We start from the raw sequence: 15,442 nt of genomic DNA on the forward strand, positions 1-15,442 counted from the left end.
AAAATTACAAAAAATATTTATTTTTCATGGAATATTAGTATTGTTAGTCCTTGTGCAACACTGTGAAGGCAATGCCTCCCAGTCGTATTCGTAAGAGTTCCGCAGTTTCACTTCCTTCTTACACAGCCTACCAGACGTCTGGATGCTGGCAAACTTCTGCTTCATAAGCTCCATGGTCTGTTTATGTGTCACAATGTATTTATTTGAGCAGCCTCGTGATTTATATTCGGTATCAAACCTGGTGTCGTGCACACGGTTCAGTTCAACAGGTGCAAGCCAAGCACCAACTGACACGTCCTCACTTTTAAATTTCTGTAAGTAGCTTGCACTGTTAGCTATGTAATGGATCAAGTCAGAGGATAGTATGTAACCACCACCTAATGCATATGGTAAATAATGATCACAAAGCACCCATTCTTTTTCGGCCCATTTCCCCCTTCGATAAACATGTGCCCTGCCACTGAAGAATCCCCAGTAAAGGCGTTGTTGCTTCTTGCGTTTCAACTCCTCTGCGATGACATCAACACGTGCAAATGTATCATCATCCCCTTTAAAGATGTAATGAAAATGAACATTCGCATCCAACCAAATGTACGTCTGTAAAACTTTATCTGCAAGCTTTTCATATGCATCATGGACATCTGGCAAAAGAAGGAGATCATTTGTTTTCTTGTTTTCTAGCTTCAAGTGACTCATTTCTTCTGGGGTTAAGTCCTTGGTTCCGATGACAAAGTAAGGCACAATATCCTTGGTGACATTTGACAACCAGGTCTGCCTTATCATGTCTCTTCGCTCTCTGTTTTGCCTCCCTGTTAGTATAGCAACAACCATGAAGGCACTTAACATTTTGTTATGCATCTCAACATGCTTGGAATTCTGATTTTTTTCACCCAGAGCAGGTGATTGTGCAGAGCGCTCTGCTGGCATGCCACAAAATGACATGTATAAGAGGCCACTAAAGAAGAGGAAAATGCCACAGATCAAAATTGTTGGAGCATGGCGGTTGAGATGCATAGTGAATCTTTTGGGACTCTTGGTTGCATGCATGCTTCAGTTTCGGATCAACAACTTTGTTAAATTAGCTAGGGGCCTGGAAACTTCTTCAGTTTAATCACTTCTGGCGTTCTGTCTAATATCACAGCTGTATCAGTATCATCCATCGATAAACATTGCCATGACGTAACATCACTGTTAAAACATTAATGCCCGTAGTGGCATTACATCACCAACTGTGGTCTTTTAATACACAGATTGCTGTTGGTAAGCAAATTAGAATCAGTTGCTACAATTCTGACATCTTGCAGTTCTTTTTCCTTGAAATACAAGAATATGAGAAATTAATAGAGTTTAAAAATATTAACTATGTGTAAAAAAAGACATATTGAAGGTAGAATGAAATAAATCTAGTATTTATGTGCATACAGGTTCATAAAAAATGTGAAACGTGAAGGTACTTGTCATGTATCGCAGTGCAGGTGCTGTAACTCGTTTTTATCGTATGTAAATTAAAATTTTCTACACTATCGAGGTATTAACTGATCTGAGGGTCTATGCCACATTATCTACATTATCTGCTCGTGAATACATCCAAAACTTGAACAGTGAATAAAACGATACGAATATTTTGAGATTGAATTTGAAGTTATAAATGAAAACGTACAGCTTGACACGCGAAAGTGGAGTTAATCTAGGTCAACCAAGACAAGCCCGTATCCGATTCTGCAGTCATATCCGCCAATATTTACACCGACTAAAAGAAATCTGTCACTTATCTCGAAATAATTCCGCATTTTTATAATATTTACAGGCCAAAAATATTTGTTCAGATCAAAAAAAGCAGATCGACACTCTCAAAACAGAAAAACATCAGCTTGAAAAACAGAATGCTCCCTTGGGAACTAACCAATAAATGATAAGGAAAACTGTTCGCCCGTGTGAGATATACAACGCACTCACGGAAAAGAAAATATTCTGGAAAACAGGGTATGTTAAATGTTCACGTATGTCATGTTGGTTCAGATATTAATGGGGTATATCAGCGTTGACTGTAATATATTACTCATCTCGCTATTAGCGTTTGTGTGCATGCTGAAAACCTGGTTACTATGAAAATAAAGCTGTCGTATCTAGTACTACTGTCAGTAATAGTACTGCAGCACTACTGTTAGTCTTTCCATTTCCGTATTTTGTTTGGTATTTTCCCCAGGTTGAATCTAAACACACCCCATTGAAGAGCCTCACCTTCAGTATACCAACATATCATTACCAAAGACTAACGGGTTTGCTAAGCATAACACTATCTTACCCGTGTATCCGTACCTTATTGTTGACCACTATCAGCATGGTTACAAGTCTAAGGCTGTATTCCCAGAGCTTTTAGATCGATCTATCCCCGCGGGGAGTCTCACTAGATTACTGTCAGATAATCTGGCTTAAATGTCCGTCCCGCCTACTACAAGCTGTAAGGGGGTAATTAACTTTCGTGTCGGCTCGGCTGACAGCTATTTAGCATGAACCCCCAGGGAGATAGGTCGATCAAAAGTAGATCGATCTAATCTCTGGAGATGGGGTCTATGTGTGGCTTTTTTTTCTACGAAGGGACTAAATTTGGTGTACAGATAGCCACATTGTACGGGCATAACTAAGCTGTTTGAATCTTAAGTTATCTCATTTGGTTCAGATGCATTTTTAAAGTTGCCATGCCTTTTTATACACCATTTTTATAGCAGCCAGTAATGCATTCTTGATACAATCTAGTGATAAATATAGTGATATAAGAATCTTTTGAAGCATGCACAGTGTAATTTGTCCTCCTAACATTGGCTTAATTAATGGGGTACTCCAGAGAGTTTAAATGTTTATCACTATTGTCAATTATTTCTTAGCAGTGATTATACAGTGAATCTTTATTGATGAAACACCTTCACATACAAGGTCCATTCATCAAATCATGGACTTTAAATCTTACTACATCAAAATAAAAAATAAAAGATATATCATTTAATATCATTCAATGATAAATAAATCAAGCGAAAAATTATCTTGTCCTCATGAGTTGCCACAGGCTAGTGTATTTATTGTTTTATGTTATAATAATTGATTCCAGATGGCCAGCAAGAGGCGAACCAACACCACTGCCACTGCTCGGCTAAAACAAGACTTCATGCGTATAGTGAAAGATCCTGTCCCCTACATCGTAGCTTCTCCTTTAGCCTCCAATATATTAGAATGGTAGGTTTTGCATCAAATGATTTAAAGATACACAGTTTAACATTTTCCCAGCAAAGAAGAACCTAACAAAATTTCCAGTCACAGTGCACGAAAAAACGGTAGAAATAGTATTTTTTCTCACTAACCAACCTTTTATTCTTCTCTTCTGACAATTACCATAACTCCATAAGAATCTGGGTAAAGTAGAAAGTCCTTAACCCAAGCTAAAATTGATTATTTGTGGCATCATTTATTCTTGCTATTTACTTGGTGAAATATGTTCAAAAAGTATTATTAGTCATTAGATGAGTTCAACAATAAATGGTTTATGTGCTTAATATGCGTCTGAAACTCTACACTATGTCGCTTAAAGCTCAAAATTCTCCTTATGTTCTAAACCAAATCTTAGTCTTCTTTGCTCCCAGGTAAAGCAGATCCAGGTAAAGTAGTCCAAGTACATTAGCACCCGATGTACAACAAGATAGACGTTACTAATGTTTCAGTGAATAAATAGTAATACTTTTCAGTTATTAATCCACAAACTACTAGGACTTCATAGTGGAAGTGAAGCTGAACAAAACTTTGGTGGAGAATTAATTTCATGTCAGTTTTGTGACTAACATTCTTGTCAAACTGTAAACAGGAAAAGAGAGCACTCAGGAACAAGATTCTCTGGGAAAGTGGAACTCATCATCATCTACTAGTCTTGTTATGTAATGGGCTTGTTTTTATACTAAAAAATGCAAAAAAAAAATTTGTGATAGGCAGTCACTTTTTAACTGGATCATACATACATTTATCCTAGATGGCAGTACTCTTCCCTTTTTCTTTTAATCTTATTTGGGGCATTTTTTTTTTAATGCGTGTGACAGGGGCAGTTGGTAATGTCCCAAAATTTAATTTTGATTTTTGCATATCCTGCAAAACTACCTGCTTTCAATATAAATTTTTTATAATTCACATCTAAAAACCACAAATCCCTCAAAATAAAAGAATCTGATGTTGGTTTTCCCCTCTGAAATGTCAGGAAGACATGGCCGTCTGAATTAATCAATTCATTTAGAACGTATTTAATTTAACTTACTACAAAACAATGGATAAAATGTAGGGATGGGTTGTGTGGTGATTTTTGAGTAAGAGAACTCTTATTTTTCAAGTGGGAAATTAGGTTTGACACAAAAATCCTATGTGGAGGACCTTTTTAGTTGCAAGCAACCTTCAAGTTGAAGCCCCTCATAAAACTCGGGTGTCAGTTAAGTGAATATTTTGCTCTAGATAATAAACCAATCTTTCATCCAATCAATTATGAAGACATAAAAAGAATGATAACACATTTCACACTGTCTTTGAAAATGTCTGTATCATTAGTGAATCATACTAAGCATTCAGCATTTCTTTTATTTCTGTTTGAGCATAGCCCCTGTTCTTCTTATGTATATGCCTCGGCCCCCGTCCAAATTCAGGTGTGTTCTAAACAATAAAGTCCCTTATTAATAAAGCCAGCAAACAGTCTCGATGAGTGTTATTTTCAGTAAGTCTTATTTCAAAGTGAACAATTTTCATGAACAATAGCGACCAGTAACCACGATGTTATGTCAGCTTTCGGAGAATTTTGTCTGGGTTGTGCGGAACGCCGTCACTGTCACTTAATCAATTAGTCACTTAATCAATTCATTTAGAACGTATTTAATTTAACTTACTACAAAACAATGGATAAAATGTAGGGATGGGTTGTGTGGTGATTTTTGAGTAAGAGAACTCTTATTTTTCAAGTGGGAAATTAGGTTTGACACAAAAATCCTATGTGGAGGACCTTTTTAGTTGCAAGCAACCTTCAAGTTGAAGCCCCTCATAAAACTCGGGTGTCAGTTAAGTGAATATTTTGCTCTAGATAATAAACCAATCTTTCATCCAATCAATTATGAAGACATAAAAAGAATGATAACACATTTCACACTGTCTTTGAAAATGTCTGTATCATTAGTGAATCATACTAAGCATTCAGCATTTCTTTTATTTCTGTTTGAGCATAGCCCCTGTTCTTCTTATGTATATGCCTCGGCCCCCGTCCAAATTCAGGTGTGTTCTAAACAATAAAGTCCCTTATTAATAAAGCCAGCAAACAGTCTCGATGAGTGTTATTTTCAGTAAGTCTTATTTCAAAGTGAACAATTTTCATGAACAATAGCGACCAGTAACCACGATGTTATGTCAGCTTTCGGAGAATTTTGTCTGGGTTGTGCGGAACGCCGTCACTGTCACTTGGGGGTAATGTTGCCCACACATTTTAATCCCGTTTTCAGTAAATTATATTGAATCCTCATACAGTGTATACTACCTGTTTTCATCTGTTTTCATAAGATGTCATTTGTACCCACGCATTATTAGTTGCAAGCTTGTTTCTGTTCACTAAGAATACATTGTACCTTTGCACTAATTACGTTTAGTAGTAAGCCCAAAACAAAGGATTTATATAATATGACCTGCCGTAAACCGTGAAGTGTATTTGCTGGTACCCACACCTTCTTGGATGCCAACACGTTTCACTCACGCCGAAACTAGACAGAGATTATATCCATGGACAAAGTTTTTAAAATGAATACAGGACTTAAAATAAGTTTACTAGTACGTGGGAGATTTCACTTGGTTTTCTAAAAATAAAGGGGATTGAAGGGGTGGGTGAGATCACACCTGGCAAGGACATAGGATGGGGTGATAAAAAAAACAAACAACCTTTGTGAGGTTAAGAATAAGATTGTTAGTATTCTTCCAAATAATTTTAGTTGGCTTGTGTAGGCTTTTGAAAATTACACCTTGCCTTCCACTTAAAAATAAAAAACTGAATGAAATAGATGAATTGAAACATGAAAATAGAGATCATTAAGACAAAATGTAAACAACAATGAAATGAAGCATTTTTTTTTTAATGTGAAGAGACCTGGATTTATCTTTGAAATAATAATCTATTCTTTCCCTCCTGAGTAACTGTTTATCCTAATAATGTCATTGAAGTTATTGAAGAACTATATTTTAGATATCTTGACCACCAACAAGTAGGCAACCCAGCACAGATTAAAAAAAAAAAATCTAACCTCCTTTATTGACAAAGGTAATTATGATTGAGATGTGGATGATATTTTCTCTTCAACAGGTTGATTTTGCAACATGTAAATCTGATGTAAAAAAGGTTCAATTATATTTAGCAAACTGACACACCTTAATATTATTCCTACTGATCTGTTCCATAGAACTGCCATTTGTCCATTTGTGGCTTCATTTAGTTTTAAGTCTTCCCCATCCTGATTAAGGTTTGCATAAGCAGGAATTTGTGGGAATATCTAGACCCGTGGTCTTCACAAGGTGAAAGAGGTGTTCATTAATTTAGTTATTTATTGAAACAAATACCAATTGATGCTGGAGTAAAATTGAAGGGAACTCTCTTTCTCTCTCTCTCTCTCTCTCTCAATTCATCTCTTTGTCAGCGTGTCTGTCTCAAAGCAAATGACAAGAGCAACCTCAGTTCTCTTTTCCCCCATTTCCCTTATGTGAAACACTTATCTTAATATTGATTGCAATAAAAAAATAACACCTTTAGAACACAAACTCTCCATTTTGTTGCTTCATTAACCTCCCCTGAAGCTTGCAAGTAAGTGCTCGAGGTGGCCGAACGTTTAATTGTCATTTTCGCTGCTTTTTAAATTGGAGTGAGATGGTGATAAGCTTGTACTTTGTAACTAAGTAAAAAGTTATCTCAAGAACTAATACGATGGAGGACCTGGGTCTAGGGACAGTCTTGAGCCAGTGGTTGGTTTACATTGTTTTGTCAAGGAGAGTTGAGTCCCAGATTATGTTGTTCTATTAAACAAAGACATTATTTCACCTCTTTACTGATAAAATCATAAATAAACCTCCCCTCAAAAAAAAAAAAATAAATAAAAAAATAAAAATAAATAAATAAATAAATAAATAAATAAATAAATAATAATAGAAATAAATAAATAAATAAATAAATAAATAAATAAATCCTGGTACCAGATGTAGTACTTATTGTTGTCATTTAATATGTTTTTCTCTCTTTTTCCAGTCTCTACACATTGATAGTTATAGAGCCATCAGTTTCCCCATTCTGTATGCTTATATGTGCATGCTAATAGTCAGGGACATGTAATTTTGTCTGTGAGTATTTAGATGAATTGATTAAATATGTGATTCTGTGTCTGTATTTTTCTCCAGGCACTACATTGTTCTAGGGCCAGCCGAGTCACCCTACGAGGGGGGTTATTATCACGGAAAGTTGATTTTCCCTAGAGAGTACCCCTTTAAACCCCCAAGTATATATATGATCACACCCAATGGAAGATTTAAGTGCAATACTAGGTAAGGTATTTGGTACTTCTTTGAGTAATTTTTTTTCTTCAAGTTTTTCCATGTAATGAAAAGTATTGTTATGATGATGCAAATTGGTCTGTACAGGATTACATATTATATATGAAAGTTAATATAGCTTTTTCAAACTGTTTGATAATTCTGACAAATTAACTTACATCTGTTGTTGTTGTTCTTCTTCTTATTGTTATTATTACCTTACAATAAATGATATCTCGATGCTCTAAGTTCAATTGAACAGTTGAACCGAACTTTGCAAAAGATTGTGATAGAGAAGACAATTGTGTCCACTTTATACCCCCTTTACACTGGACGGCGTCCTTTCTGCGTCCTTTCTGCGACCATGAAATTTGGCATCGCTGTGGTCTTAATAAGGAGGCATGAGCATTGATTTGGTATCAGAATGAATACTCAATGATCGGCCAGTTGTCGGCACGTAAAGTATTATAATTCTTTAACTCTCAAATAGGGCCGAACTGCTGGACGCAGAAGGGACGCCGTCCAGTGTAAAGGGGGCTTTAACACTATGTTGCAAAATGTAGAGCCAATTGATTTGTTTATTATTTCATTTAGACTTATTATTATTATTATTTTTTTTTTTCTATAGAAAGTGTGACTTAAAAAATGGTCCTACCTTATTACTTATTGAGAAATAAAAATGGCTCTTATTTAGGAATCAGCTCTATAAGAATACCTTGCAAAGCTGAAGTTTTATATTAATATCATAATTAAATAGTCATTAGTTTGTATGTAAGTACACAAATAATTATCGAATACTTTGTTATTATAACAACTTGACATCTCAATTCCTTTCCTGTGTTGGCCACAATATTTAAAGGAATTTGCAAATATTAATAAAATATTGTTAATGAAGAGATACTGTGGTCTCAAGTGTTTTCATCAAGCCAGGTGCGTAAAAAAGGCTCGTTCTATTTCTGAATGTCTCAAAAGAAATGCGTATTTATTTTTCATTGTTACACTTTGGGAATAATTTAATAAGGTATTGATTTTAAAGCCCCATAAAAACTAATTTTGTAAGGAAGAGTCTTTGGGACTATTTTTGTTGCACATTGTGTGTGTTTAGGTCGCTCATGTTGTGTGCAAATTTCTCATTCCATTTTTTTATGTGGGATCCACTCACATACCTGATTGATAAAATGGAAAGGTTAGCAAATATTTGCGAACTGGAGATACTTAAACTGGTCAACTACTAGTAATTTGATGTTGTTCTCACATGTGATATTGGACTATGGTGGGTCCATTCTCTTTTTTTTTTAATTCTCATGCAATCCTGTACAGTAATCATTTGAATAAACTCTGTAAAGTTTTTGATGTGTTCTATTTTCAAAATTCATGGTGTTAAAAAAGTTAATCAATATTGACTTTGTGTTTCAGTGACCTGGAGTGTGGTGTGGTGTTGTATGGTGTAGTGTAGTGCAGTCATTATAGCAGGGGCAGATCCAGGATTATTTGAAGGGGGGTCTGGGGATGTGAAGCCGTCCCTTGCCCCCCCCCCCCCCAACCCCCACCCCCACCCCCACCCTCCACCCCACAAAATCCACCACTGTCTAGTATAGTATAGTATCTTTTTACTGTATTTCAGGCTATGTTTGTCAATCAGTGATTTCCACCCAGACACCTGGAACCCTGCCTGGTCAGTCTCCACCATCCTGACAGGATTGTTGAGTTTTATGGTAAGATGGGGACAAACTTTGTGATTCTTTACTCTTCACTGCTGACACTCTATGGTGTCTTTGTTCATCCTGTTTCTCTCTCTCCTGAAGTATGTTTCTTTTTACAGTTTTATCTACATTGACTCCAAATTTTGCAGTGTTTCTTATTTCTTCTCTCTCTCTCTCTCTCTGTCTCTCTCTCTCTCTCTCTCTTATATCTTTTCAATATTGTTGTTATATTAATTTTCATAAATGTTCATAAATTTCAGACTTGTCACACTACAGTATCCGTTGTTGTCTACATTGTCCTGATTGAATTCAGTCTTCTTCATTAATTTGATAAGCAGCAGTCATAGGTCTTCCTCTTTCACTACTTCATGAGAAAAATGGTGTTTGGTATTTGATCATAAATGTCAGACTCCCCACTTCTTGGATTTTGATAACGATTTTTTTATCAGAGTTGCTCAGAAAATGGCACTTTCTGCTATAATCCTCCATCCTATATATTTAGACATGATGAATAAATAATGTTTTGCCAGTGAAATTAAGAACTGTTGATTCAAAAGAAAATGTAAAGTTAGATGAAGTCGGATAGTACATGTTTGTGAGTTATTAAAAATGATGAATTTAAAAGTAAAATTTCAGAAAATAATTGAGGTATTTGAAAATTTCAAGTTATTACCATAGGAAGCCTTACACACTCACTAAACCGTGCCTAATATTTGTCTTTGCACTTGTAAAGATTTATTGTTTTGATTAAACTGTGTCATCTCTGGTCGTTGTCTTTAATCTCTTGTTTACGCTTGTGTTGGAACTCGTTCATGTGCGCTCTGCTCGTCTTAATACCATCTTTTTTTTTTGTCAGATTTTAAAATGCAGTTATTTTCACCCTCTTGCGCAGTTTTGATAATTAACCCCCTCCCCCCTTTCTCATTCAAGAAAAATAGCTGTTACTTCTAAGAAGAAAATCTCCCACAGTTTTTTAGTGGTCAGCATCAGTTTTAATGCTTTGAAATGGAGAAATATTCCATTTATTATTGAGTGACTTTGATTGAATGAAGGTTAATTGTATATTTTGAGTTGGTCATGTGGCTACATGCCACACACACACACACACAAACACACACACTTGTTTTTGTTGGGAAATTCGAGAAATTAAATGATGATTTCTTTTTATGTACAGACACAGATGTGTCTGTACATATAGCCATCATCTGCGTCTGTCGTCGCCGTCGCCGTCGTCGCTGTCGCCGTCGTCGCCGTCGTCGCCGTCGCCGTGCACTTTTACCGATAACACGATAAGTGGAAAACCATTTTACCTTTTGACTTGAAACTTGCAGAACTGATGAATATTCATAATACGCAGGTCAAGTTCGAAAATCAGCATGATCGGGTCACTTTTAGGGAATTTATGCTGTTTTTTCACTTTTTTCAGCATATATGCAGCACCGATAACACGATAAGTGGAAAACCATTTTACCTTTTGACTTGAAACTTACAGAACTGATGAAAATTCATAATACGCAGGTCAAGTTCGAAAATCAGCATGATCGGGTCACTTTTAGGGAATTTATGCTGTTTTTTCACTTTTTTCAGCATATATGCAGCACCGATAACACGATAAGTGGAAAACCATTTTACCTTTTGACTTGAAACTTACAGAACTGATGAATATTCATAATACGCAGGTCAAGTTCGAAAATCAGCATGATCGGGTCACTTTTAGGTAATTTATGCTGTTTTTTTCACTATTTTCAATATAAATGCAACACTGATAACACAATATAAGAAAAACGGATTGGCCAATTGTAATTATACTCACAGGAGTGGTCAATCTTACTAAAACGCAGGTTGAGTTCGAAAATAAGCATAATCGGGCCATTACTTAAGAAGTTATACTGTTTTTTCACATTTCCTCAGATTCAATTATTAGGCATGTTAACAGTCTCATTATTTAACTAATAAGATGCCTAAAAGTGTTTGTTTGATATTTCCTGCATCTTTACAACATTGTTAGTTGATTATGTAAAAAACATGGTAAACTTGTTATCATGTATTGTGTAATAAAGTGTCAAAAATGGAAATAAACTCATATCATTGCAGTTTGTCAGATTCAATCATCCACTATGTTCAGAAACTCAGAATGGAGGAAATTGGACATTTAACACTGTTCTATTGATACTTTTCCCATCTCATCAATTTTCTTAGTTGGACATATAAAAATGGCAGTAAAATGTTTATTTTGTTTTATGTTAAAAAAGTGTTAAAAATGGAAATAAACCCATTTCAGAACAGTGCTGTCTTGTTTACATTTTGGCATTATCAAGGCGTGACTTTGAAGTTCCATGGGCCTGAAGACCTTTGCTAGTCACATTTTCTGAATATCTGTGATACAAATATTTTATAATTAAAAATTGATGGTCATTTAGCTGTTAAACATTATGTAATATTGCATCAAAATTTGAAGAAACCCCCATTTCGGGCACTGCTTCCATGATGACCATTTAAGGAAAATCATGTCACTTACTGTTCTCAAACTTACAGGATAGAAACATGGGACTAAAATACAGCTTCAGTAGGCAATGCAGTCTGTTTGGTTTTTTTTTTTTTTTTTTTTTTTTTTTTGGCAGTTAAACAGTTTTTTGTGAAAATTTAATTTTTCACATATTGGCATTTTCAAGGTGTGACTTTAAAGTTCCATGATACTGAAGACTTTTGCTTGTCACATTTTCTGAATGTCTATGTTACTAATATTTTATTAATAACATTTGATTGTCATTATGCTATTAAACATTATGTAATGTTGCATCAAAATTTGAAGAAACCCCTATTTTGGGCACTGCTCCTATGATGACCATTTAAGGGAAATCATGTCACTTACTGTTCTCAAACTTACAGGAAAGAAACATGGGTCTAACATACAGCTTCAATAGGCAACGCAGTCTGTTTGGTAAAATTTTCTGGCAATTTAACAGTTTTTTGTGAAAATTTAATTTTTCACTTATTTGCATCTTTATTTCACTTTTCTCAGCATATATGCAGCACCGATAACACGATATGTGAAATACCATTTTACCTTTTGGCTTGAAACTTACAGAACTGATGAATATTCATAATACGCAGGTCAAGTTTGAAAAACAGCATGATAGAGCCACTTTTATAGAAGTTATGCTGTTTTTTCATTTTTTTAGCATATATACAACACTGATAATACAATATAAGAAAAACAGATAGGCAAATTGTCATTTTACTCACAAGAGTGGTCAATCTTACTAAAACATAGGTTGAGTATGAAAATCAGCATAATCGGTCCATTATTTTAGAAGTTATTCTTTTATTTTACATTTCCTCAGATTCAATTCTTAGGCATGTTAATAGTCTCATTATTGAACTAATAAGATACATAAAAGTGTTTGTTTGACATTTCCTGCATCTTTACAACATTGTCAGTTGATTATGTAAAAATGATGGTAAATTTGTTATCATGTATTGTGTAATGAAGTGTCAAAACTGGAAATAAACACATATCATTGCAATTTGTCATATTCAATCATCCACTATGTTCAGAATCTTAGATGGAGGAAATTGGACATTTAACACTGTTCTTTTGATATTTTCCCCATCTCATCAATTTTATTAGTTGGTCATATAAAAATAGCAGTTAATTGTTAATTTTGTTTTATGTTAAAAAAGTGTTAAAAATGGAAATAAACCCATTTCAGAAAAGTGCTGTCTTGTTTACATTTTGGCATTTTCAAGATGTGACTTTGAAGTTCCATGGTCCTGAAGACCTTTGCTGGTCACATTTTCTGAATATCCATGATACTAATATTTTATTCTTAAAAATTGATGGTCATTATGCTGTTAAACATTATGTAATATTGCATCAAAATTTGAAGAAACCCCTATTTTGGGCACTGTTCCCATGATGATCATTTAAGGAAAATGATATCACTCACTGTTCTCAAACTTACAGGAAAGAAACATGGGACTAAAATATAGCTTCAGTAGGCAATGCAGTCTGTTTGGTAAATTTTTCTGGCAATTAAACAGTTTTTTGTGAAAATTTAATTATTCATTTATTGGCATTTTCAAGGTGTGACTTAGAACCTCCACGGGCTTGAAGACCTTTGCTAGTCACATTTTCTGAATATCCATGATACTAATATTTTATTATTAAAAATTGATGGTCATTATGCTGTTAAACATTATGTAATGTTGCATCAAAATAGAAGAAAACATAATTTTTGGTGTTGCTGCCATGATGACCATTATGGGAAAATCATGTTACTTACGACTCAATCTTTCAAAAAAAGTTGGAAAAGCAGTCTAATTGGCTTCTTTTTCTGGAATTTATACATTTTAGTGAAATATTCATTATTATCTTTTTGGCATATTCATTGTGGGACTCAGAACTCCCATGGACATGAAGCTGAATGGTAATCAAATTTTCTACATGTCCTTGCTATTCATAGTCAATAATAAAAAATTGGTGATCATTATTCTATAAATTATTATGTAATGTTACATCAAAATTGACAAAAATATTTTTGTACTGCTTCTGCAAACATTATGGAAAGAAAACTGTGTTACCTATTATTGTGTTTAACTTACAAGTATGATTTTTAGGATTGGCATGCAGTTCAAATTAGAAAGCCAGCTCAATTGGGTTATCATTTATTATTGAATTTATGCAATTTTGTGTTAAATTTTCATTTTTCTCATTCTGGCTCTTTCTAATTGTAAATTTGAACTTTGATGGACCTGAAGCCTTATGCTTTTACTTTCGTCGTTGTTACCTGTTCTGCATAATTAAAATTTGATATTGACTGTGCAGTTAAACATAATGTACTATTGCATCAGAATTGGCAGTCTCCTATTTTTGTGCATTATTGTTTTGTGCTTTTCTTAAGCTGTGTCTTATGGGACAAATTTGTGTGGTCAGTCTGTAAATTCCCCTTGGGTATTCACTAGGCTAAGTTTAGTGCTATAAACTCATTTGCCTGATTAAGTGGCCATTAAATGAGATTTCATAAATCACACTTGTTGATATTTCCCTGTAAACTCCCAAAGGTTAAGCTCTCTGCTAGATAACAGTGTCCATAATAAGGAAGCACTGAATAGCAGCTTCATTAGATTATATTTTTGTTGTTTTCTTTTTAATTTCTTCTCCAACACTGGCATTTTTAAGATGTGACTTTCCCATCCACCTGAGGCTCTGCACAATTTCTGTATTTCCACGTAAGCAGTTGTATTGGTATTCATGTCTTTAAACACTGGTAATATTATTTTATGCACTGTCATCATTTTTCTTATATTGGGACTTTCATCATGTGAATTTTAACTCTCATGGTCATGAAACTATAATCTTATTGAAGGGGTGGATTGAGACCATCTTCTGGGTCTCCTGGAAGACAGTTAGATTTTTTATATTGATGGGTATCTATTTTTTTCTTTTGGAAGACCATCAAAATGGAAGATGGATCAATAAAGATACTTTAGAATACTGTCAAAAATATTTCTGGATCTGCTCCTGTTATTGACCATGTTACCTGTTGTGCATAATGAAAAATCAGTGTTGACTGACTGCTATTATAAGCATTATTTATTGTTGCATCAAAATTGACAAAATGACCTCTTTTGCATCTTTTTTTTCTGTTTTTTGTCTGTACATTTGACAGCTTTGCTGCCTTGTTTGTATTTTTCAGCTCGAAAAAAGTCCAACATTAGGAAGTATAGAAACTTCTGATTACACAGTAAGTTTTTTTTTTTTTTATTAAAAATATATAAACACAATACAGCACGTTACAAAGAAGACAAACATACAAGAACATGCAATACATCACAGAATCAGAAAACACATTTCAGTACAAATACAAAACGATACACTACATCAGTACAGTTTTATAACTTAATACAATACATACACTTTTATGGGTGCACAGTCACTGTAAGTTATCTTGAAATAAGATTTTCATTCCATTGCGATATTTCCACTTCAGATACTTGGTAAGGAAAAAAAAAAAAACACAAAAAAGATAATTGAAAATCTTTTTAATTAGGTAAACATCATCAACAATATCTTAAGAATCAGTAACCTTGAAAACCTTTTAAAAATATATTTAGTGAATAATGCTATTTTAATCTGTTTATTTTTATTAGTGTTATGATAT

General features: G+C 34.2%; 3 protein-coding genes across 4 annotated transcripts in view; 1 reads left to right on the forward strand and 2 right to left on the reverse strand.

Moving 5' to 3' along the window:
* LOC106161537 (beta-1,3-galactosyltransferase 6) lies at window positions 1–2,498 on the reverse strand. 2 transcript variants are annotated; one of them, XM_013538531.2, is made up of 2 exons: window positions 2,306–2,498; window positions 1–1,313 (listed from the first exon to the last, which is right to left on the reverse strand). In XM_013538531.2, exon 2 carries the CDS (start codon window positions 1,045–1,047, stop codon window positions 25–27), a length of 1,023 nt encoding a protein of 340 aa, XP_013393985.2. In that variant the 5' UTR covers window positions 1,048–1,313; window positions 2,306–2,498; the 3' UTR covers window positions 1–24. The 2 variants fall into 2 exon arrangements, with proteins under 2 accessions (XP_013393985.2, XP_013393982.2); XM_013538528.2 differs by lacking the exon at window positions 2,306–2,498 and adding an exon at window positions 1,661–1,743.
* The window catches only part of LOC106155781 (uncharacterized), a 197,920-nt gene extending 193,886 nt beyond the window's left edge, over window positions 1–4,034 (reverse strand). Inside the window, exon 1 of the mRNA XM_086995771.1 lies at window positions 4,019–4,034. The gene's annotated coding sequence lies outside the window, so the exon portion shown is untranslated. The remainder of the gene's footprint in view (window positions 1–4,018) is intronic.
* The window catches only part of LOC106161538 (ubiquitin-conjugating enzyme E2 J2), a 20,298-nt gene continuing 6,676 nt past the window's right edge, over window positions 1,821–15,442 (forward strand). The window contains exons 1-5 of the mRNA XM_013538532.2: window positions 1,821–1,983; window positions 3,107–3,231; window positions 7,444–7,587; window positions 9,200–9,290; window positions 14,978–15,025. Of these exons, the coding sequence (XP_013393986.2) occupies window positions 3,107–3,231; window positions 7,444–7,587; window positions 9,200–9,290; window positions 14,978–15,025 (408 nt within the window). The 5' untranslated portion in view covers window positions 1,821–1,983. The remainder of the gene's footprint in view (window positions 1,984–3,106; window positions 3,232–7,443; window positions 7,588–9,199; window positions 9,291–14,977; window positions 15,026–15,442) is intronic.

The sequence above is a fragment of the Lingula anatina genome, chromosome 9, assembly GCF_051362555.1.
Source record: "Lingula anatina isolate TDL-2025a chromosome 9, LinAna3.0, whole genome shotgun sequence".
In the NCBI taxonomy this organism is placed as follows: Eukaryota; Metazoa; Brachiopoda; class Lingulata; order Lingulida; family Lingulidae; genus Lingula; species Lingula anatina.

Bases quoted from the DNA above. Each gene is read 5' to 3' on its own strand.
- LOC106161537 (XM_013538531.2), bottom strand. From the start codon at position 1,047: ATGCATGCAACCAAGAGTCCCAAAAGATTCACTATGCATCTCAACCGC.